Here is a 21,104-nt window from a genome sequence, read left to right as displayed (position 1 = left end):
GCCCCAGAGCTGGCTGCATCTCGGCACTGGGACAAGGACGCCGGGAACAAGAACTTGTGACACCAGCTGGGCTGAGATCCCAACAGGCTCCCGTGTGTCCCCAACTGGCAGGGGAGGGACTGGGCTAGGACTGAGCTGCTGAGGGGTGGGGAGGGATTAAAGGGCTGGGGAAGGGGGAGGGGGACGAGCTAGGGGGCCGGTCTGGGGAAGGGGTACGTGTGGGGTGTGGTTGGGAGGGGTTGGGGGCTGGGGAAGGGGGAGGGGCAGGGGTTAGGGGGCTGGGAAAGGGGGCGGGATCTGGGTGTGGGAGGGGTTAGGGGGCTGAGGGGGAGGAGGGGGCGAGGCTGGGAGATGGAGGGGGGTGGGCGGGGCAGGAGCCAGGTAACAGGGGGCGTGGTCTCCTTGCGCCCCGCCCCCTCCTCCCCTTCCTGTTTTCCCTCCCTGGGCGCACGCGCACTGCGGCCCTTTAAACGTGCGCAAGAAGTCCCGGCTCCCCCCCTCCCCGGCGGAGGCGACAGGAATATCCCTCCGCCGCGGACTATTTTCTCTCCCTCCCGCCGCCCCTGCCGCCTCGCCGGGGGCCCGACGCCCGGCCCGTCCCCTCAGCGTTGGGGGGTTCTCGGCCCCGCCCGACCCGCCGGAGCCGCTCCCGAGCCCCTCCGGCCGCACCTTGGGGGACCCCCCCCGCGGCGGAGGGAGACGTCGTGTGGCGGCAGCGGCGGGCAGGCGCAACGAGCCCCAAGATGGCGGCGGCGGGCAGGCCGGGGGGAGCCGGCGGGGCCTGAGCCGGGGCAGGGGGGGGCAGCAGGCACCGGGCCGAGGAACGGGGAGTAGGGGCGCAGGGGGGGCGGCGGAGGGATCGCGAGTGGGGGGCGGAGGGTGAAGCGGCGGCGGCGGAGGCATCCGCGCGGGGCCTAGGCCGGCCACAGGCCTCGGGCTCGAGTAGACGCGGGGGGGGCCGGGGCGGGCATGGCCCCCTGAGGGGCGGGGGGCAGCCACGGCGCGGCGGCGGCGGGGCGGGCAGGACATGGAGGATCGGGCCCCCCCCGCCCGGGGGGAGGAGCCGCCCCCACCCGCGGCGGCTGCGGATCGGGCCCCCCCGCCACAGGATCGGGGCCCCGGGCGGGCCCCCGTGGCGGAGGATCGGGCCCCCGTGGCGGAGGATCGGGCCCCCGTGGCGGAGGATCGGGCCCCCAAGGGGGATCGGGCCCCCCCGGCGGAGGAGCGGGGCCCCCGGCGGGCGTGGGAGAATCGGGCCCCCCCGGCGGAGGATCAGGGCCCCAGGGGCGATCGGGCCCCCCCGGCTGAGGAGCGGGGCCCCCGGCGGGGGTGGGGGGAGCGGGGCCCCCCTGCAGAGGAGCGGGGCCCCAAGACGGAGCGGGGGCCCCGGGGGGGGGCGGGACCCCGGGCCGGGTGGGGGGAGGGGGCGGGCGAGTGGGGGGCCCCCTGGCCGGGGGCCGAGGCCGAGCCCCCCGAGGATTTCCTGCCGCCCCCCGAGTGCCCCGTCTTCGAGCCCAGCTGGGCCGAGTTCCGCGACCCCCTGGGCTACATCGCCAAGATCCGGCCCATCGCCGAGAAGAGCGGGATCTGCAAGATCCGGCCCCCCGCCGTGAGTAGGGGGGCCGGGGGTCAGCGCCCGCCGTGGGGCGTGTGGGGGGGAACTGGGGGGGTCAGCGCCCGCCGTGGGGCATGGGGGGGAACTGGGGGGGTCAGCGCCCGCCATGGGGCGTGGGGGGGGAACTGGGGGGGTCAGCGCCCGCCATGGGGCGTAGGGGGGGATAGGGGGTCAGCGCCTGCCATGGGGCATGTGTGGGGAGATGGGGGGTCACTGCCCACCACAGCAATGCCTGCCATGGGGCGTGTGGGGGCATTTGAGGGGTCCAAGCTAGTTCCCGCTGGGCGGGCCGACAGGCTGCCATGAGGGGCATCGGGGGGCACCAGGGGGAAATGGGGGTAGTGCTGGGCATGGGGGGCATGTTCTGCACAGTGTCTGGTGTGGGGGGCAATGCTCCCCATGGTGGGCAGTCGGGCACTGGTACCTCCCGTGCAGAGGGGTGGTCGGGGTGCCTGTGTCCCACTTGGCCTATGCCTGGGGGCCATGGGGGGTAGGGGTGAAGGCTCTTCATGTGTAGGGGGCAGGGGTGCCATGGGGGGTGGCAGGGGGCCGCAGGGTCACGGCAGGGCCCACTGGAACGGGCTGCGGGGCACTGCATGGACACGGAGTGGGGGGCGGTGGGTGATGGTCCCCGCCAGCGGGGGGCGCTGAGGATCTGGCTGACGGGCCGGGCCAGCGCTGACTTGGCATCTGGTTGAAATGGGGTCATCCGGCTGGGCCTCTCCGCTCCTCAGGGGCCCCCGCTGGCCTCAAGACCCTCCTGATCTCCTGGGGCTCTGGGATCCGTGGGGTCTGATTCCCAAACCCTCCTGCCCCCCACTTCCTCTGCTGGTCCTGGGCCGCGAGGTCATCAGCTCAGTGCCTGGGGATCAGGAGGGTGCTGGGGGGGGGAGAATCTCAGATCCCCCCCCCCCCCCCCCCCCCGCCCAATATCAGTGACACGTTCAATATGGCTGCCTCGCTCCAGCCTTTGTCTGGTAAACAGTGTGTGGGGGCCTGACACCTAGAGTGGTCCTGCCCACGGGTAATCTGGGGAGCAGCCCCCCAACATGGGACCCACAAGCCCCCTTCCTCAACCCCCATCTCCCCCACATCGTTTCTTTTGTGGCTGCCTCTTCCATCCTCCTGGCTGGGCTATTGTAATGGCTCTGGCCTGGCCTCTTCTCCTCCCAGACAGCTGGACACGGCTGCAAGTGGGCTCGCTGGGTTGGGGGGAGGGGATCTGGGGCTTGGGGGGGCACATCCAAAAGTGGGGGCTTCCCTGGGGAGGATCTTTGGGGCAGCTTGCTTGTCCCATCTCTCCCTGGCCCTGTCTCAGTTGGATCTGGTGGGTGCAGGGCATTGGAAGGATAGGTTTGAGTTCGGCCTGTGTTAGTTTCAGTGGCCTGCATTTGTTTCGCTGGCCTGCATAGGTGTGCATCAGGCATCAGATCCAGGGGCTGGGGTCCCCCCCTTTCAGAAATGGGGGTGAGGGGAGCGATTGCCTGGCTGGGCTAGTGAACGCTGTGCTGGACTCCTGATGGCATTGGCTGTCGTCCCCTCCCCTGCCCCACTAAAGACCCTTGATTTGGCCGTGGGAGTGGCAGGAGTGGCTCCCGCTGGTCACAGACCCAGGCAGCCTTGCTCTTAGATCTCGGGCGTCTGGAGAGAGACTTTAGGGTTATAAACTGGTATGTTTACCCCAGAGGTGGCTGCATCTCAGTGCCGGGCAAACTGTCCTTGTGCAGTGTTATGTGCGGCTGTTCCTCAGCCACCGTGCCGGGCAAGCCATCCCTGTGCAGTGTTATGTGCGGCTGTTCCCAGCTGCCCTATCCCTACCCTAGAGGGAGCTCCATTCCCATGCTGGGTGAAATGCAGATATTTTGGGATACGGCTTTGTCTGGCCTTAAGAGTGCTAACCCTGGGGTCAGGGCAGGTGCCCCCTGGCACCAGATGGACTGGGATGCGAGAGGTGTCCAGTCTGCTCTCAACTGTCCGCCCCACTGAGCTCCCTTCCCTGCCCTGCTGGCGTGGAGGTGCGGGGTGGTCCTGGCAACAGAAGATCTCCTGCCCTCCACTGGAGGGGATGGACCCTGCTCTGTGTGAGCCTCAATCCTCTCCGTGGGGGCCCCCAGCCCAGCACCCCCAGGGCGATGAGCACATAAGTAGCTGGGCATGTCCCGTCAGAGGCGATACCCGGTTGGCAGAGGGCTGCCCCTGCGGACGGTACTTGGGAAGAATCTTGGGGGGTCTCAAGGCAGCGTTGTCTGCTCCAGCACTAAGTCTCCTCCATTTCCCGTCTCTCCCCAGGACTGGCAGCCCCCCTTTGCTGTGGAAGTGGATAACTTCAGGTTCACCCCACGCATCCAGAGGCTCAACGAATTGGAGGTGAGCTGGGAGGCAGTGCCCGTGGTGGCTGCGGGGTGGCTGGTCCCCTGCTGCCCCGCCCCAGAGGTGGCCGCATCTCAGTGCTGGATAAACTATCCCAGTGTGGCGTTGTGTGGCCGTTCCCAACTGACCCACCCCAGAGGTGGCTGCATCTCCACGCCAGGTGGTACTCTGATGCCTTAGCTCTTGGCCTGAAAGGTCCCCTGCGACGGCAGTGCTGTTTCCCGGCTCCCTGTCCTTGCTGGTGGGGGCTGGGCAGGGCTGAAGCGCGGCCGCGTGAGCTGGAGAGGCGACACCCAGGTGAACAGCTCTGCTCCCCTCCCCGCCCCCAGGCGCAGACGCGGGTGAAGCTGAACTACTTAGACCAGATTGCGAAGTTCTGGGAGATCCAGGGCTCCTCGCTCAAGATCCCCAACGTGGAGCGGCGCATCCTCGACCTCTACAGCCTGAGCAAGGTAGGGCTGGCAGCGCTGGGTGGGGGAGATGGCTGTGGGTCGGGGAGGGGTGCTGGCAGTGCCGGGGTAGGCACGGGTTGGGGGCCATGGGTGCCGGCAGCTCTGGGGGAGTGTCCATGAGCTGGGGGCGCTGGCAGGGCTGCGGGTCAGGGAGGGGAGGGGTGGGTTGGGGCCAGAGGTGCCAGCAGCCCCAGGGCTGGGGTCTGTATGTTGGCCTGGGGTGCTGCAGAGCTGGAGGTCAGAGGCCGGGTCGCAGTCAGGGGAGGGGGCCGGCAGCATTGGGGGGGAATCCATGGGTGGGGGGGGCGCTGAGGGCCGGCGGCTCAGGGCTCTCTCCCCACAGGTGGTGCTGGAGGAGGGGGGCTATGAGGCCATCTGCAGGGACCGGCGGTGGGCTCGTGTGGCCCAGCGCCTCGCCTACCCCTCTGGCAAGAACATCGGCTCCCTGCTGCGCTCCCACTACGAACGCATCATCTACCCCTACGAGATGTACCAGTCGGGGGCCAACCTGGTGGTAAGGGGGGCTGGGGCTGGCCACTGGGTGGGACGGGCAGGATAGTTGGGGTCTGGTGGTTAGAGCGGGGGCAGTGGCTGCGAGCCCGGACACCTGGGTTCTCTCCCAGGTCTGGGAGGGGATCGATGCCAGGCTCTGTGGTGCCAGGCCCCGGGGAAAGCGCCCCGGCCGTCCCCCCTGGGTTTGGGCCCCACCCGGGGCTGGGGTCCGTTTGGGTGCTAACCCCCGTCTCTCCCCAGCAGTGTGACGCCCGCCCCTTCGACAGCGAGGAGAAGGACAAGGAGTACAAGCCCCACAGCATCCCCCTGCGCCAGTCCGTGCAGCCCTCCAAGTTCAACAGCTACGGGCGCCGGGCCAAGCGGCTGCAGCAGGAGGTGAGTGGCCCCCCGGCTGGCCCCCAGGCCCCTGCAGGCCTGGGACGGACAACCAGCAAGTCTGCAGCAGGAGCCAGGACGCCTGGGTTCTCTGGCAGGGCTGTGGGATCCAGTTGTTAGAGTGGGGCAGGGGGCTAGGACTCCTGGGTTCTCCTTTCCACCTTGCTGTGTGGTTGGACAGGGGCTCTCCCCTCCCTGTAGGTCAGTTTGGTGCCTGTAAACTTGCAGGTGGTGTTATGCCCCATCTTCTCCCAGAGGTGGGAGAGAACACAGGAGTCTTGGCTCCCAGGCCCCCCACTCTAATGACTAGATCCCACTCCCCTCCTAAAGCCAGGGAGAGAACCCAGGCGTCCTGGCTCCCAGCTCGCCCCACCCCTTTCTAACCAGTAGGCCCTCCCGAGAGAACCCAAGAGTCCTGGCTCCCTCCTCCACTTCTCTTTGTACCTGTTTGCCCGTAGCTGGGGGGGAACTTGAGGGGGACTTTGCCATCCTGCCCGCAAATCTGGAGCGGCCCATTGGTGCCACCCCCAGCCCATTGCTGACGCTGGTGCCCCCCACCCCCATTTTCTTGCCCTTTTGCAGGAGTCTGAGGCCTGCCCTGAACGTGCCAGCCCATCGCCTCTGGTAGCTGAGCGAGCGCCCGCGGCCTGGGTACATTCCTGGCATCTGTCCGGACCCCCTGCCTCGCTCTCTCTGTGCCCCCGGTCCGCACCTCCCAGTAGGCCCTGCTCCAGCCCAGTGCATTTTGGGATACCTCACGCCCCCCCCACCCTTTCCCCGGCTGTCCCTGTTTTCCTGCGCTTTCCTGGCCCGTTCCGGGGGAGGGGGGGGGGAGCAGGTTGGGAGTGGGGGGCGCTGCAGCCCCGCCCCTGCACTGACTCTGCCCCTCCCCCCACAGCCGGAGCCCACGGAGGAGGACATCGAGAAGAACCCGGAGCTGAAGAAGCTGCAGATCTATGGGGCCGGCCCCAAGATGCTGGGCCTGGGGCTGGTGGCCAAGGACAAGACCCTGCGGAAGAAAGGTGAGGGGGGGGCCTTGCCTGGCTGTGAGTGCCGGCAGGGGCGGGGCGGTCTGTGCTGACTCCTCTCCCTTCCCCCCAGACAAGGAGGGCCCGGAGTGCCCCCCCACGGTGGTGGTGAAGGAGGAACCCCCCGGGGTGGATTCCCGGCTGGAGCCGCCATCACCCCGACCTTTCCTGGAGGTGAAGGAGGAGCTGAGGCACAGCCCGGAGCCCTGCACCAAGATGACTATGCGCCTGCGTCGGAGCCACGGCAACACGCAGTTCGTAAGTGGGGGGCCGGGACCCCCGAGGTGATTGGGCCCCCCTTCCCCTGGGCTGGGACCCCTAAGCTGGCTGGGACCCCCTGAACCGACCGGGCCCCTGGATCGGGACCCCCTGAGGTGATCAGCCCCCCCCCTTTCCTCCTGAGCTGGCCTGGCCCCTGGATTGGGACCTCCGAGCCGGCTGTGCCCCCCCCTGAGCTGGCTGGTCCCCTGGGCTGGGACCCCTGAGGTGACCAGGCCCCTGTGAGCTGGCTGGGCTCCTGGATTAGGACCCCCAAACCGGCTGGGACTCTGGCATGAGACCACCAACTTGACTGGTCCGCACCCCAACCTCCTGAGCAGGCTGGGGCCCCTGAGCTGACCGGGCCCCCAAACCCCTGAGCTGGCTGCATCTCTGCATCAGTAACCCTGAACCCGCCCCCCTGAACCAGCCCGTGCCTGCCCCGGGGCAGGTGGGAGCTGGTGCCCCGTTCCCCACACCCCAAGGCACCAAGCTCAGTGTCCCGTTCCCCGACCCCAGGGGCGCCAGGCCTCGCCACCTGACGCTGGCGCCCCCCTGCCCCACAGATCGACTCCTACGTGTGCCGGATCTGCGCCCGCGGGGACGAGGACGACAAGCTGCTGCTGTGCGACGGCTGTGACGACAACTACCACATCTTCTGCCTGCTGCCCCCCCTGCCCGAGATCCCCAAGGGCGTCTGGCGCTGCCCCAAATGCGTCATGGCGGTGAGCGGGGCGGGGCTGGCTGGGCCCCTGGGGCTGATTGGGAGGAGGGCGGGGAACCAGCCTGGCTGGGACTTGTGGGACGGGGGACGGGCTGGCTGGGGGGAACTGCCTGGCTTCCCCAGATGCAGGCCCCGTGAGTCTCCGTGGGGGTCCCCACCCCTCCCTGGCCCTGACATTCCCCCCCGCCCCCCGGCAGGAATGCAAGCGCCCCCCGGAGGCGTTCGGCTTCGAGCAGGCCACACGGGAGTACACGCTGCAGAGCTTCGGAGAGATGGCCGACGCCTTCAAGGCCGACTACTTCAACATGCCTGTCCACGTGAGTGCCCCCGCGGGCCCCCGGATGCCAGGGTTCTCTGCCGGCTCTGGGAGGGGAGTGGGAGTTAGTGGTTAGAGCAGGAGGGGGTGTGGCTGGGAGCCAGGACTCCTGGGTTCTCTCTCCAGCTCTGAGAGGGCAGGGGGCTGGGAGCCCAGACACCTGGGTTCTCTCCCCGGCTCTAGGAGGGGAGTGGGGCACAGTGGTCAGTGCAGTGGGCTGGGAGCCCAGACACCTGGGCTCCGGGGTGTAGCTCTGTGCCCATGCCCACCCTTGCCCCCCGGCAGATGGTGCCCACAGAGCTGGTGGAGAAGGAGTTCTGGCGCCTGGTGAACAGCATCGAGGAGGACGTGACGGTGGAGTACGGCGCCGACATCCACTCCAAGGAGTTCGGCAGCGGCTTCCCCATCAGCGACAGCAAGCGGAGGCTGTGCCCCGAGGAGGAGGTGGGGACCCCCAGCTGGCCCTTTTGCCACCTTTCCTGCCCTCTGGAGCCCTCCAGTCCCTGCCCTGGGGCCGGATGGGGGCCAGCGCCCCATTCATTCACCCCCGCAGCCAGCCGGCACCCCCTAGAAGGAACAGGCCTCACGCCCCATTCCCTGACCTCCTGAACCATCCAGCACGCCCTAGAGGGGACAGGCCCCATTCCCTGAACCGTCCGGTGCTCCCTAGGGGAACGGGCCCCGTGTCCCATTCCCCACCCCGCACAGCCAGTCTCTGCCCTGGAGCCAGCCGGGCCCCTGGTGGCGTCTGGGAGCTCTGAGCCCCCCTCTCCCGGCAGGAGTACGCGGCCAGCGGCTGGAACCTGAACGTGATGCCGGTCCTGCAGCAGTCGGTGTTGTGCCACATCAACGCCGACATCTCAGGCATGAAGGTGCCCTGGCTCTACGTGGGCATGGTCTTCTCCGCCTTCTGCTGGCACATCGAGGACCACTGGAGCTACTCCATCAACTACCTCCACTGGTGGGGCAGAATGGGGGACTGGAATTGGGGGTCACTTGGGCTGGTGGGGGAGGAAATGGGGGGACAGGTGCCTGGGGGGCCGGCCATGGTGTTGGCGGCTGTCCCCAGGGGCGAGCCCAAGATGTGGTACGGGGTCGGGGGGTTAGCAGCTGCCCCCCTGACCCTGCGCTGTCCCCAGGGGCGAGCCCAAGTCGTGGTACGGGGTCGGGGGGATGGGGGGTTAGCGGCTGCCCCCCTGACCCTGCGCTGTCCCCAGGGGCGAGCCCAAGACGTGGTACGGGGTCGGGGGGATGGGGGGTTAGCGGCTGCCCCCCTGACCCTGCGCTGTCCCCAGGGGCGAGCCCAAGACGTGGTACGGGGTGCCCTCGTTCGCGGCCGAGCACCTGGAGGACGTGATGAAGAAGCTCACCCCGGAGCTGTTCGAGAGCCAGCCGGACCTGCTGCACCAGCTCGTCACCCTCATGAACCCCAACACCCTCATGGCCCATGGTGTGCCGGTGAGTGCCCTGTGCTGTTCTGGCCCCGCCCCCTCTGCCTCAGCCCCGCCCTCTGTGCTGTCCTGGCCCCGCCCCCTCTGCTCCAGCCACGCCCCCCACACTGCACCCACTCCTCACCCTCATGAACCCCAACACCCCCACGGCTCTCCGGTGAATGCCCTGGCCCCCGCCCCACCCCTTGTGCCACCCCCTCACTGCCCTGGCCACTCCCACTGCCTGCCTGCCTGCCCCTCGCCACCTCCTCCCTTCCCTGGCCACACCCCATCCACGCCCTCTGCTGCCCCGCCCACTGGCCAGTGTTAACCCGGCCCTCACCAGGCCCCCCTGCTTGCCTGCTTTGGCCACGCCCCAGCCACACCCCCTCAGTGCTGCTCACCTCACCTTGGTCCCAGCCCCCCCCTTCCCACTCACCTGGTCGCTCCCTCCTGCCCCCCCAGGTCGTCCGGACCAATCAGTGTGCGGGAGAGTTCGTCATCACTTTCCCCCGGGCCTATCACAGCGGCTTCAACCAGGGCTACAACTTCGCTGAAGCTGTGAACTTCTGCACTGCTGACTGGGTGAGTACGCCCAGACGCCTGGGTCCTCTGGCCAGCTCTGGGAGGGGAGTGGGGTCTCGTGGTTGGGAGGGGGGAGGGTCTGGGAGCCTGGACGCCTGGGTTACAATGATGACGAGCCCGGACGCCTGGGTCCCTCCCTCCTTCCCCAGCTGCCGGCTGGGCGCCAGTGCATCGAGCATTACCGCCGCCTGCGTCGCTACTGCGTCTTCTCGCACGAGGAGCTGATCTGCAAGATGGCCGCCTGCCCCGAGAAGCTCGACCTCAACCTAGCGGCCGCCGTGCACAAGGAGATGTTCATCCTGGTGCAGGAGGAGCGCAAGCTGCGCAAGGCCCTGCTGGACAAGGTGGGGGCGGGGCTGGGGGGGGGAGAACGTGGGGCTGGGGGGGGGGACGTGGGACATTGGGGTGGGGCTGGGGAGGGGTGGGACATGGGGCTGGGGAGGTGGGGGACATGGGACATTGGGGTGGGGCTGGGGACGGGGGGGACGTGGGGCTGGGGAGGGGGGGGACGTGGTGGAGGAGCTCGGGGGTGGCGGGCATATGATCCGTGCTCACCCCTCTCCCCGCCCAGGGGGTGACGGAGGCGGAGCGCGAGGCCTTCGAGCTGCTCCCGGATGACGAGCGCCAGTGCGACAAGTGCAAGACGACGTGTTTCCTCTCGGCGCTGGCCTGCTACGACTGCCCCGCCCGCCTGGTCTGTCTCTACCACATCCACGACCTCTGCAAGTGTCCCAGTAGCCGCCAGTACCTCAGGTGGGCCACGGGGGACCCAGGAGGCCGGGGTCCCCGCCCCGGGCCCTCCTCCCTCCGGCCACGGGGGACCCAGGAGGCCGGGGTCCCCGCCCCGGGCCCTCCTCCCTCCGGCCACGGGGGACCCAGGAGGCCGGGGTCCCCGCCCCGGGCCCTCCTCCCTCCGGCCACGGGGGACCCAGGAGGCCGGGGTCCCCGCCCCGGGCCCTCCTCCCTCCGGCCACGGGGGACCCAGGAGGCCGGGGTCCCCGCCCCGGGCCCTCCTCCCTCCGGCCACGGGGGACCCAGGAGGCCGGGGTCCCCGCCCCGGGCCCTCCTCCCTCCGGCCACGGGGGACCCAGGAGGCCGGGATGCCCGCCCCGGGCCCTCCTCCCTCCGGCCACGGGGGACCCAGGAGGCCGGGATGCCCGCCCCGGGCCCTCCTCCCTCCGGCCACGGGGGACCCAGGAGGCCGGGGTCCCCGCCCCGGGCCCTCCTCCCTCCGGCCACGGGGGACCCAGGAGGCCGGGGTCCCCGCCCCGGGCCCTCCTCCCTCCGGCCACGGGGGACCCAGGAGGCCGGGGTCCCCGCCCCGGGCCCTCCTCCCTCCGGCCACGGGGGACCCAGGAGGCCGGGGTCCCCGCCCCGGGCCCTCCTCCCTCCGGCCACGGGGGACCCAGGAGGCCGGGGTCCCCGCCCCGGGCCCTCCTCCCTCCGGCCACGGGGGACCCAGGAGGCCGGGATGCCCGCCCCGGGCCCTCCTCCCTCCGGCCACGGGGGACCCAGGAGGCCGGGATGCCCGCCCCGGGCCCTCCTCCCTCCGGCCACGGGGGACCCAGGAGGCCGGGGTCCCCGCCCCGGGCCCTCCTCCCTCCGGCCACGGGGGACCCAGGAGGCCGGGGTCCCCGCCCCGGGCCCTCCTCCCTCCGGCCACGGGGGACCCAGGAGGCCGGGATGCCCGCCCCGGGCCCTCCTCCCTCCGGCCACGGGGGACCCAGGAGGCCGGGGTCCCCGCCCCGGGCCCTCCTCCCTCCGGCCACGGGGGACCCAGGAGGCCGGGGTCCCCGCCCCGGGCCCTCCTCCCTCCGGCCACGGGGGACCCAGGAGGCCGGGATGCCCGCCCCGGGCCCTCCTCCCTCCGGCCACGGGGGACCCAGGAGGCCGGGGTCCCCGCCCCGGGCCCTCCTCCCTCCGGCCACGGGGGACCCAGGAGGCCGGGGTCCCCGCCCCGGGCCCTCCTCCCTCCGGCCACGGGGGACCCAGGAGGCCGGGATGCCCGCCCCGGGCCCTCCTCCCTCCGGCCACGGGGGACCCAGGAGGCCGGGATGCCCGCCCCGGGCCCTCCTCCCTCCGGCCACGGGGGACCCAGGAGGCCGGGGTCCCCGCCCCGGGCCCTCCTCCCTCCGGCCACGGGGGACCCAGGAGGCCGGGGTCCCCGCCCCGGGCCCTCCTCCCTCCGGCCACGGGGGACCCAGGAGGCCGGGGTCCCCGCCCCGGGCCCTCCTCCCTCCGGCCACGGGGGACCCAGGAGGCCGGGGTCCCCGCCCCGGGCCCTCCTCCCTCCGGCCACGGGGGACCCAGGAGGCCGGGGTCCCCGCCCCGGGCCCTCCTCCCTCCGGCCACGGGGGACCCAGGAGGCCGGGGTCCCCGCCCCGGGCCCTCCTCCCTCCGGCCACGGGGGACCCAGGAGGCCGGGATGCCCGCCCCGGGCCCTCCTCCCTCCGGCCACGGGGGACCCAGGAGGCCGGGGTCCCCGCCCCGGGCCCTCCTCCCTCCGGCCACGGGGGACCCAGGAGGCCGGGGTCCCCGCCCCGGGCCCTCCTCCCTCCGGCCACGGGGGACCCAGGAGGCCGGGGTCCCCGCCCCGGGCCCTCCTCCCTCCGGCCACGGGGGACCCAGGAGGCCGGGATGCCCGCCCCGGGCCCTCCTCCCTCCGGCCACGGGGGACCCAGGAGGCCGGGGTCCCCGCCCCGGGCCCTCCTCCCTCCGGCCACGGGGGACCCAGGAGGCCGGGGTCCCCGCCCCGGGCCCTCCTCCCTCCGGCCACGGGGGACCCAGGAGGCCGGGATGCCCGCCCCGGGCCCTCCTCCCTCCGGCCACGGGGGACCCAGGAGGCCGGGATGCCCGCCCCGGGCCCTCCTCCCTCCGGCCACGGGGGACCCAGGAGGCCGGGATGCCCGCCCCGGGCCCTCCTCCCTCCGGCCACGGGGGACCCAGGAGGCCGGGATGCCCACCACGGGGGACCCAGGAGGCCGGGGTCCCCGCCCCGGGCCCTCCTCCCTCCGGCCACGGGGGACCCAGGAGGCCGGGGTCCCCGCCCCGGGCCCTCCTCCCTCCGGCCACGGGGGACCCAGGAGGCCGGGATGCCCGCCCCGGGCCCTCCTCCCTTCGGCCACGGGGGACCCAGGAGGCCGGGATGCCCGCCCCGGGCCCTCCTCCCTCCGGCCACGGGGGACCCAGGAGGCCGGGATGCCCGCCCCGGGCCCTCCTCCCTCCGGCCACGGGGGACCCAGGAGGCCGGGATGCCCACCACGGGGGACCCAGGAGGCCGGGGTCCCCGCCCCGGGCCCTCCTCCCTTCGGCCACGGGGGACCCAGGAGGCCGGGGTGCCCGCCCCGGGCCCTCCTCCCTCCGGCCACGGGGGACCCAGGAGGCCGGGATGCCCGCCCCGGGCCCTCCTCCCTCCGGCCACGGGGGACCCAGGAGGCCGGGATGCCCACCACGGGGGACCCAGGAGGCCGGGGTCCCCGCCCCGGGCCCTCCTCCCTCCGGCCACGGGGGACCCAGGAGGCCGGGGTCCCTGCCCCAGGCCCTCCCACAGCCGGTATATGGGGCTCCCTGCGGCCCAGCTGACCCTGTGCTCGCAGGTACCGCTACACGCTGGATGAGCTCCCGGCCATGCTGCACAAGCTGAAGGTTCGGGCCGAGTCCTTCGACACCTGGGCCAACAAGGTCCGAATCGCCCTGGAGGTGGAGGACGGGCGCAAGAGGAGTAAGCACCCGCCGGACGCTTGGGGTCCCTTGGGAGGGAGAGGGGGGTCTGAACCCACCCATGTGCCCCTTTCCCACCTCACCCCTCCTGAGTGCCGGCTTGCACCCCACTCAGACCGTTAGCCCCTGCTCCCCTCCCCAAGCTGGGGAGAGAACCCAGGAGTCCTGGCTCCCAGTCCATCCGTGCCCCCCCCCCCGGCTCTAACCACTAGGCCCCACACCCCTCCCAGCTCCTGGAAGAGAACCCAGGAGTCCCGGCATGTAGCCCCCCCCCCCCCCCCCCAGGCTGGGGGAGAACCCAGGAGTCCCGGCGGAGAGGGAGCCTGAGCCGTGTGTCATTGCAGCGCTGGAGGAGCTGCGGGCGCTGGAGTCGGAGGCTCGCGAGCGCAAGTTCCCCGACAACGAGCTGCTGCATCGGCTGAAGAGCTGCCTGGCTGAGGCCGAGCGCTGCGTCTCCGATGCCCTGGGGCTCATCAGCGGCCTGGAGACCGGGTGAGTGGGGACTGGACCTGTGCCCGCGCCCCTCCCGTGGGGGGCCGGCGGGCTTCCTGACCCCTCCCGTTCCCAGCCCCCCTGGTGGCGGGCGGGCAGGTCCCCAGGCTAACCCGGCACGCCTCTCGCCCAGGGTGCCCGCCGTGCCGCTGTCGCTGGAGGAGCTGCGTGCCTTCCTGGAGCGCATGAGCAGCGTGCCCTGCGTCATGCACCAGCTGGCCGACGTGCAGGTGAGCGGGCACGGGCCACGGGGGCAGGCCCGGCTCGGGCGCCATACAGGGGAGCTGGGTTGGGGTACCCAGAGCCAGGATTGAGTGACTACCGGGGGCTGCGTTTGGGGGGTACTCGGGACTGGCCCCGCCCCCAGGCAGGGGGGAAGATGGGGCTGTGGGGGCTGCTTTGGGAGTACCAGGGACCGGCCTTGCCTTGACTCCCCCACCTGCCCCGCCAGGTGGTGCGGGGAGGGGGTTCCCCAGGGGCGGGGCTTGGGGGGGTTCCCAGGCCCGGCCCTGCCCTGACTCCCCCTCCCCCCGCAGGCGGTGCTGGAGCGGGCGCTGGGCTTCCAGGAGGAGGCGCAGGAGGCCCTGCGGGGGCTGCCCGCCAGCGCAGCCCAGCTGCAGGGGCTGGTGGCGCGGGGGGCACGGCTGGGTGTGGCCGTGCCCGAGACACGCCAGCTGGAGCGCCAGGTGCAGCAGGCGGCCTGGCTGGAGGAGGTGAAGCGGGCGCTGCGCTCGCCCCGTGAGCAGGTGCCCCTGGCTCTGGTGCGGGGCCTGGCCCAGGCCGGCGCCACCGTGGCCCCCAGCCCAGCCGTGGAGAAGGCCCGGGCCGAGCTCCAGGAGCTGCTGACCATCGCCCAGCGCTGGGAGGAGAAGGCCCACCTCTGCCTCGAGGCCAGGTGAGGGGCCCGGATGCCTGGGTTCTGGGGGCAGCAGGACCCCTGGCATCTCTTCACGGTTTTGGGGAGGGTAGCGGTTAGAGCCTGGGGGAGGTTGGGGGCCCGGACACCTGGGTTCTCTCCCCAGCTCTGGGAGGGGAGAGGGCACTAGTGGTGAGAACATGAGGCAGGTTGGGAGTGCAGACACCTGGGTTCCTTCCCCAGCTCTGGGAGGGGAGGGGGCCTGGAGATTGGAGCCGGGGGGCCTGAGCCATCCCCTCCCCCCCCAGGCAGAAGCACCCCCCGGCCACGCTGGAAGCCATCATCAAGGAGGCGGAGAACGTCCCCGTGCACCTGCCCAACATCCTGGCCCTGAAGGAAGCGCTGGCCAAAGCCCGGGCCTGGATCGCCGATGTGGAGGAGATCCAGGTGAGCGATGAGGGGCTTTCTGGGGGGGAGTGTGGCGTGAGGCTGGGGGGTGGGGCTCTGGGGGAACTTGGGAGACCTGGGGCTGTGGGCCGTGACCCGGCGGCTCTGGGAGGATCACAGGGTGAGGCTGTGGGGGGCGGCGCTGACCTTTTCCCCCCGCCCTAGAACGGGGATCACTACCCCTGCCTGGACGACCTGGAGGGGCTGGTGGCCGTGGGCCGGGACCTGCCCGTGCGGCTGGAGGAGCTGCGCCAGCTGGAGGTGCAGGTGGGCACGGCGCACTCCTGGCGCGAGAAGGCCTCCAAGACCTTCCTCAAGAAGAACTCATGCTACACCCTGCTGGAGGTGTGTGGGGGGCGGGGCTGGGGGGTGTCTATGGCTCCCGTGGGGCAGCGGCAGGGGGTGGTGTCTGTGCCTTCCATGGGACAGCGGGGGGGGGGGGGCGGTGGTGGATCCCTCAGGGTAGTGGGGGCCGTGGCTCCCATGGGGCGCAGGTGGGTCCCACGGGGGAGAGGGTGGTGTTTGGGGCTGTGCTGGCTGTGGGGAGGATGGTAGGTCTTGAGGGGGTTGGGGGGGGCATGGGCCCCATGGGACCGGAGGGGCACGGAAGGCAGAGCCCAACCCCCTCTGCCCCCCCAGGTGCTGTGCCCCTGTGCGGACGCTGGCGCGGCCAGCCCCAAGCGCACCAAGTGGCGGCGGGAGCCGGAGCTCGGCCTCTACAAGTCGGACACCGAGAGCCTGGGGCTGTCGGCTCAGGACCTGCGGGACCCTGGCTCCGTGGTGAGTGGGCAGCAGTGGGGCCCGGCCCCTCCGGAGGGCGGGGAATGGGGCATGGGGCCTGTCTCCTCTAGGGGCACCAGGAGAGAGACTGGGGGGGGGGCAGGGAGAGAAAGGGGAGGCTGGGGTTGGCAGGGGGGACGGCAGCGGGCAGGGAAGGAAAGGGGGGAGGCTGGGGGTTGGCGGGGGGGCCCGGCAGAGGGCAGGGAAGGAAAGGGGGGGAGGCTGGGGCGGGCTGTGGCGGGGGGGGAGTGGCAGGCTGGGGCTGGCAGCGGGCAGGGAGGGAAAGGGGGGAGGGCTGGCAGAGGGCAGGGAAGGAAAGGGGAGGCTGGGGCTGGCGACAGAGGAGGCTGGGGTTGGCGGGGGGAGCTGGCAGAGGGAAGGGGGGGAGGCTGGGGGCTGGCGGGGAGGGAAAGGGGGGGGAGGCTGGGGGCTGGCAGGCTGCCCGCCTCTCCCCCCCCCCGCACTGAGCCCTCCCCGCCCCCCGGCAGATTGTGGCGTTCAAGGAGGGCGAGCGGAAGGAGAAGGAGGGCATCCTGCGGCTGCGCCGCGCCAACGCGCTGAAGCCCGGCCCCCCCGTGCCCGGCCCCCCCTCCTGCGTGTGCGGCCGGCCGCCCGGGCCCGGCATGCTGTGCTGCGAGCTCTGCCGCGACTGGTTCCACGCCCCCTGCGTGGCCTGGCCCCGCCTGGGCGCCCAGAAGCCCTCGCCCGCCTGGTGGGAGTGGGACGCCAAGTTCCTGTGCCCACTTTGCCAGCGCTCCCGCCGCCCGCGCCTCGAGACCATCCTGGCCCTGCTGGTGGCCTTGCAGAAGCTGCCGGTGCGGCTGCCCGAGGGCGAGGCCCTGCAGTGCCTGACGGAGCGTGCCATCACCTGGCAGGACCGCGCCCGCCAGCTGCTGGCCTCGCCCGAGCTGGCCGGGCCCCTGGAGCGCCTGGCGGCCCTGCGCCAACGGCTACACGGGGACGCCGGCGCCCTGCGGGAGACCAGCCGCAACGAGCAACCCAAGGTGAGGGGGGCTGGGCGGGGGGCGCTCGCCCCGGTCCGCTGGTGCCAGGCACGGGGGGAGGTAGGTCTGCCTTCGCCCCACCCCAGCGAGGGAGCCCCTGGGACCAGGCCCCCTAGATTTGGGTCCCCCGAGGTGGGGGTGGGGCCACATGCCTGTCTCACCACTCTGTCCCCTCTTGCCCCCCGCAGCTCTCCCTGGAGAACGGGGACGCCCCGTCGCCGGAGAAGATGGGACCCTTCACCTCTGGTAACGCCCCATATCTGCTCTGCACCGGGGTTGGGGCAGAGGGAGGGGAGGGTCCGGGGGGGCTGGAGCTGGTACCGAGGGGACGGTGTGTGGCATGGAGGGAGACGGAGGGAGGGATTTAGTGGGGGGCAGCAGCTGGCACTGAAGGCGCGGGGGGGGCAGGGCGGAGGGAGGGGGCGCTGAGGGTGCAGTGGGGATTGCAGGCTGGCCCCATCCCCCCTCACTGCCCCGTCGCCCCCCAGACCTGGAGGTGCTGGGCGCGGCGTTGGCACGGCTGCAGGGCCCGGTGCTGGAGCTGCCCGAGGGGCCGCGGCGGGCGCTGGAGGAGCTGCTCCTGGAGGGCGACCTGCTGGAGGTGACGCTGGACGAGGGGCAGAGCCTCTGGAGGCTGCTGCAGGCTGCCCGGGCGCCCCCCGTTGACACCTTCCGCCATCTGCTGGAGGTGAGGGGCACCGGCAGAGCTGGGCCAGCAGGGGCTGTGGGTCAGGCGTGAGAGGCACCGGCAGAGCTGGGGGGCAGGGCTGGGCTGGCAGGAGGCTGTGGGTCGGAAGTGAGGGGCACCGGCAGGGCCAGGGGAGGTTGTGGGTCAGGAGTGAGGAGTACAGCTGGGCTGGCAGGGGGCTGTGTGTCGGGAGTGAGGGGTACGGCTGGGCTGGGGGAGGTTGCGGGTCGGGATGAGGGGCACCGGCAGGGCCGGGGGAGGTTGTGGGTCAGGAGTGAGGGGTACGGCTGGGCTGGCAGGAGGCTGTGGGTCGGAAGTGAGGGGCACCGGCAGGGCCAGGGGAGGTTGTGGGTCAGGAGTGAGGAGTACGGCTGGGCTGGCAGGGGGCTGTGGGTCGGGAGTGAGGGGTACGGCTGGGCAGGGGGAGGTTGCGGGTCGGGAGTGAGGGGTACGGCTGGGCTGGCAGGGGGCTGTGGGTCGGGAGTGAGGGGCACGGGCACAGCCGGGGGAGGTTGTGGGTCGGGAGTGAGGGGTACGGCTGGGCCGGGGGAGGTTGCGGGTCGGGATGAGGGGCACCGGCAGGGCTGGGGGGAGCCCGGGGCTGCAGGGGGTCCATGTCCGGCTGACGTTCCCTGTCGCCCCCAGCTGGAGCAGGCAGAGCGGCGTGGGGCCCGGGGCCGGGATGCCGAGCGACGCCGGAAGCGCCGGGCTGAGCGGGGGGAGCTGCCCCCCCTACCGAAGGAGGAGTTAGAGCCAAAGAGGAGCCGGGAGAGCGAGCCCCCCGATGTGGCCCCCCCCGGGACCGGCACCGACCACAGCCAGAACGGTGTCGGGGTGAGATTTGGGCACTTGGGGTTGCGCCTGGGGCTGTGGGGGCGTGGGAGGGGGTTTTGGTTGCCATGGGGGCCCGTGGGGCTGGGGTCCCCCCCTGACCCTCTGGGCTGGAATCTCCTGATCCTACTGGGGGGGCTCCGTGGGGTCCCCCGACCCTCACTAACCCCCCTCCCCTGTTGTCCCCACAGCAGTTGTGACGCCGGCCCCCTCCTCCGGACCGGACGGCTGACTTGATGGCGCCCTGACTGGGGGGGGACCGGGGGGCGGAGCTGACCCCCCCAGGACGCTCCCCACCGGGGGACCCCGGGCCGGACTCTGCCCAGTGATGTAATTATTTTACGTTATCCTTCCTTTTGTATCATGGATACCTCGGTGCAGAGACGGGGAGTGGGGGGATCTCGCTGACACCCCCACCGGAGCCAGGGGGCGCCGCCCCCCAGAACTGTGCCCCTCCGGATTCACCATGGACGTCTCGGGGCACCCCCGAGATACCAGCACAGCCAGATCGGCCGGACCAGCGCCCTGCACTGGTTGGACTTACTCTGGGGGGGACAGATTCCCCCCACACACACACACACACACTGCAGCCCTGCCCCCCTCTCCCCCGGAGCTGCACAGCTGCCTCTCCAGCCCGGGATGGGTTTTTTATAGGAATTGGGGGAACCACTTTGGGGTTTTTCGGGGGGGTGGTGAGGGGGGCAGCAGGGCTGGGGGGCGGAACCTGGTCTGTTTCCAGCCCGCCCCACAACACCCCTTAGGGGCCCAGCCCTGACACTAAACCTCTCTCTCTCTCTCTCTCTTTTTAGTGTTCCTATCACTGTCTATGGGGGGGGTGGGGGGGGCGTTATTGTATTATGATTTTTTTATTATTATTAAACTTTGGAGGCTAATGGAGCTGTTTGGGGGGGTCCCGGGGGGCCCCCAGAGCTGGCTGCGTTTCGGCGCCTCATCCCTGTGCTGCGTTTTATGGGGCTGTTCCCCAGTAGCCCCAGAGCTGGTCAGCCGCCTCCCAATTCCGGGAATCTGTTTACTTGGTCCCCATTTCCCCTGGGCTCAGCCATGCTCAGCGCCCCCCTGATCTGATCGGGGGGGGCTGGGATTGGCCCCCAGAGCCCTGGCCTGTGGTGGGCATGGGGGAGAATAGGGCACGGGGGAGAACAGCTCTGGAGCTGCAGGGACAGAGGTGAAAGCTGGGACAACAGTAATTCGGGGGGTGGGGAGAGGGCTCCTTGGCGCGTTGGCAAGTGGGGGGCACTGGCTGAGTTATGGGGAGTGCCCAGGACTGGGGCAGCGCCAGGGCTCCCACGGGTTCCCTCTCCATTCATGCATCATCAAACTCGGCCCATCTCCACGGGTCTTGGGGGAGCACCAGGGCGAGTTGGAGAGCGCCGGGTTCTTTAGTCCAGTCGAGCCCCTCGACTCGGGCTCAGTGGGGAAATGCGTTTGCGTCCGTGAGCGAGACGTCCTGCAGTGGAACATGGTCGTCCTCACGAGGGTGTCCAGCGCCGGCTCCACCTGCAGCCTGGCTCGTCGATGCTCTGTCTGCTACTCGTGCCCACCTGCGCCATCTGCATGATGCCAGGTCCCATTCGCCCCCTCTTGGGCTCATAACTGAATTCTAAAACTTCAGGGGGAAAATCATGAGGCAAGGAATTCCACAGGTGAACTTCAAAACTACTGCTTTCTTGTGGCTGTGACACATTCTCAGCTCAGAAGGGACTGGTGATCTAGTCTGCTCTCTTGCATCGTGCAGGCCTGAGACCTGCCCCAAAATAATCCCTAGAGCCGAGCTTCTAGAAATCCAGCCCTGCTGGAGTTTGAAATGGCAGGGGATGGCGAATCCGCCATGCCCCTTGGTGGGTTGTTCCCCTGCTTAATTCCCCTCAGCGTGAAACCTTATTTGCAGGTTGAATTTCTCTCGTTTCAGCTGCCAGCTGTTGGCTCGAGTGAGTTATGAAATACTCGGTTTCAGAGTAACAGCCGTGTTGGGCTGTATTCGCAAAAAGAACAGGAGGACTTGTCGCACCTTAGAGACGAACCAATTTATTTGAGCATGAGCTTTCGTGAGCTACAGCTCCGGATGCATCCGATGAAGTGAGCTGTAGCTCACGAAAGCTCATGCTCAAATAAATTGGTTCGTCTCTAAGGTGCGACAAGTCCTCCTTTTCTTATGAAATATTCGGTCCCTGCGTCACCTCCTCTGCGCTCAGCTAGGGAGTGGGCGTCTCGCTCTCAAGCAGGTTTTCTAACCCGCGTGGCTCTTCTCCGACCCCTCCCCGATGTCCCACCGTGAGTTGTGGCTGTCCCGAACGACCTGCCGTATTCCAGGGGGGGCGAACCACGGCCTTAAATAGTGTGAGATTTTCCGTCTTACTGTCTCTCCCGCCCTTCATGGTTCCAGTAGCTTTTCCGGCTGCCGCTGCCCATTGGGTGGATGCTTTCGGAGAACTAGCCCCGGGGACTGCGGGGTCTTCCGGGAGCATTACCCACGTGCGTTCCTTCGTCACTCAGAGAGACGGGGGAGGCCTGATTTTCCCCTTCCCAGCACCGTGTTCATCCCTATGTCCGATGAGTCTGTTCTTTGCTGCAGTTTCAACCAGTGTGTCTGGTACTGAAG

At 70.6% G+C, this 21,104-nt stretch overlaps 1 protein-coding gene across 8 annotated transcripts; it reads left to right on the top strand.

Moving 5' to 3' along the window:
• The first annotated feature begins 891 nt into the window (after positions 1-891).
• KDM5C (lysine demethylase 5C) lies at positions 892-19,340 on the top strand. Of its 8 annotated transcripts, none has more exons than XM_073321425.1 (28): positions 892-1,609; positions 3,905-3,982; positions 4,315-4,437; positions 4,781-4,951; positions 5,194-5,325; positions 5,908-5,976; positions 6,224-6,347; positions 6,427-6,611; positions 7,178-7,336; positions 7,533-7,652; positions 7,937-8,095; positions 8,431-8,612; positions 8,947-9,109; positions 9,547-9,666; positions 9,816-10,010; positions 10,238-10,419; positions 13,263-13,387; positions 13,731-13,878; positions 14,012-14,108; positions 14,415-14,773; positions 15,043-15,181; positions 15,347-15,526; positions 15,821-15,961; positions 16,450-16,965; positions 17,154-17,211; positions 17,454-17,653; positions 18,299-18,487; positions 18,676-19,340. In XM_073321425.1, the coding sequence occupies exons 1-28, from the start codon at positions 1,028-1,030 to the stop codon at positions 18,682-18,684; spliced, it is 4,905 nt and encodes a 1,634-aa protein (XP_073177526.1). In that variant the 5' UTR covers positions 892-1,027; the 3' UTR covers positions 18,685-19,340. The 8 variants fall into 8 exon arrangements, with proteins under 8 accessions (XP_073177526.1, XP_073177527.1, XP_073177531.1 ...); XM_073321426.1 differs by having other exon boundaries at positions 5,191-5,325; positions 18,679-19,340; XM_073321424.1 differs by having other exon boundaries at positions 893-1,609; positions 5,191-5,325.
• Positions 19,341-21,104: the final 1,764 nt, after the last annotated feature.

Source organism: Lepidochelys kempii, chromosome 23 (genome assembly GCF_965140265.1).
Source record: "Lepidochelys kempii isolate rLepKem1 chromosome 23, rLepKem1.hap2, whole genome shotgun sequence".
NCBI classification, from domain to species: Eukaryota; Metazoa; Chordata; order Testudines; family Cheloniidae; genus Lepidochelys; species Lepidochelys kempii.
The sequence above is the reverse complement of the archived record's forward strand: the minus strand, read 5'-3'. Positions and strand labels throughout refer to the sequence as shown.

Excerpts from the sequence above, each read along its gene's own strand:
- KDM5C (XM_073321424.1), top strand. The coding sequence starts at position 1,028 with ATGGAGGATCGGGCCCCCCCCGCCCGGGGGGAGGAGCCGCCCCCACCC. Across the intron at positions 9,110-9,546 it reads TCATGGCCCATGGTGTGCCG|GTCGTCCGGACCAATCAGTG; the intron begins GTGAGTGCCCTG and ends CTGCCCCCCCAG. Across the intron at positions 9,667-9,815 it reads ACTTCTGCACTGCTGACTGG|CTGCCGGCTGGGCGCCAGTG; the intron begins GTGAGTACGCCC and ends CTCCTTCCCCAG.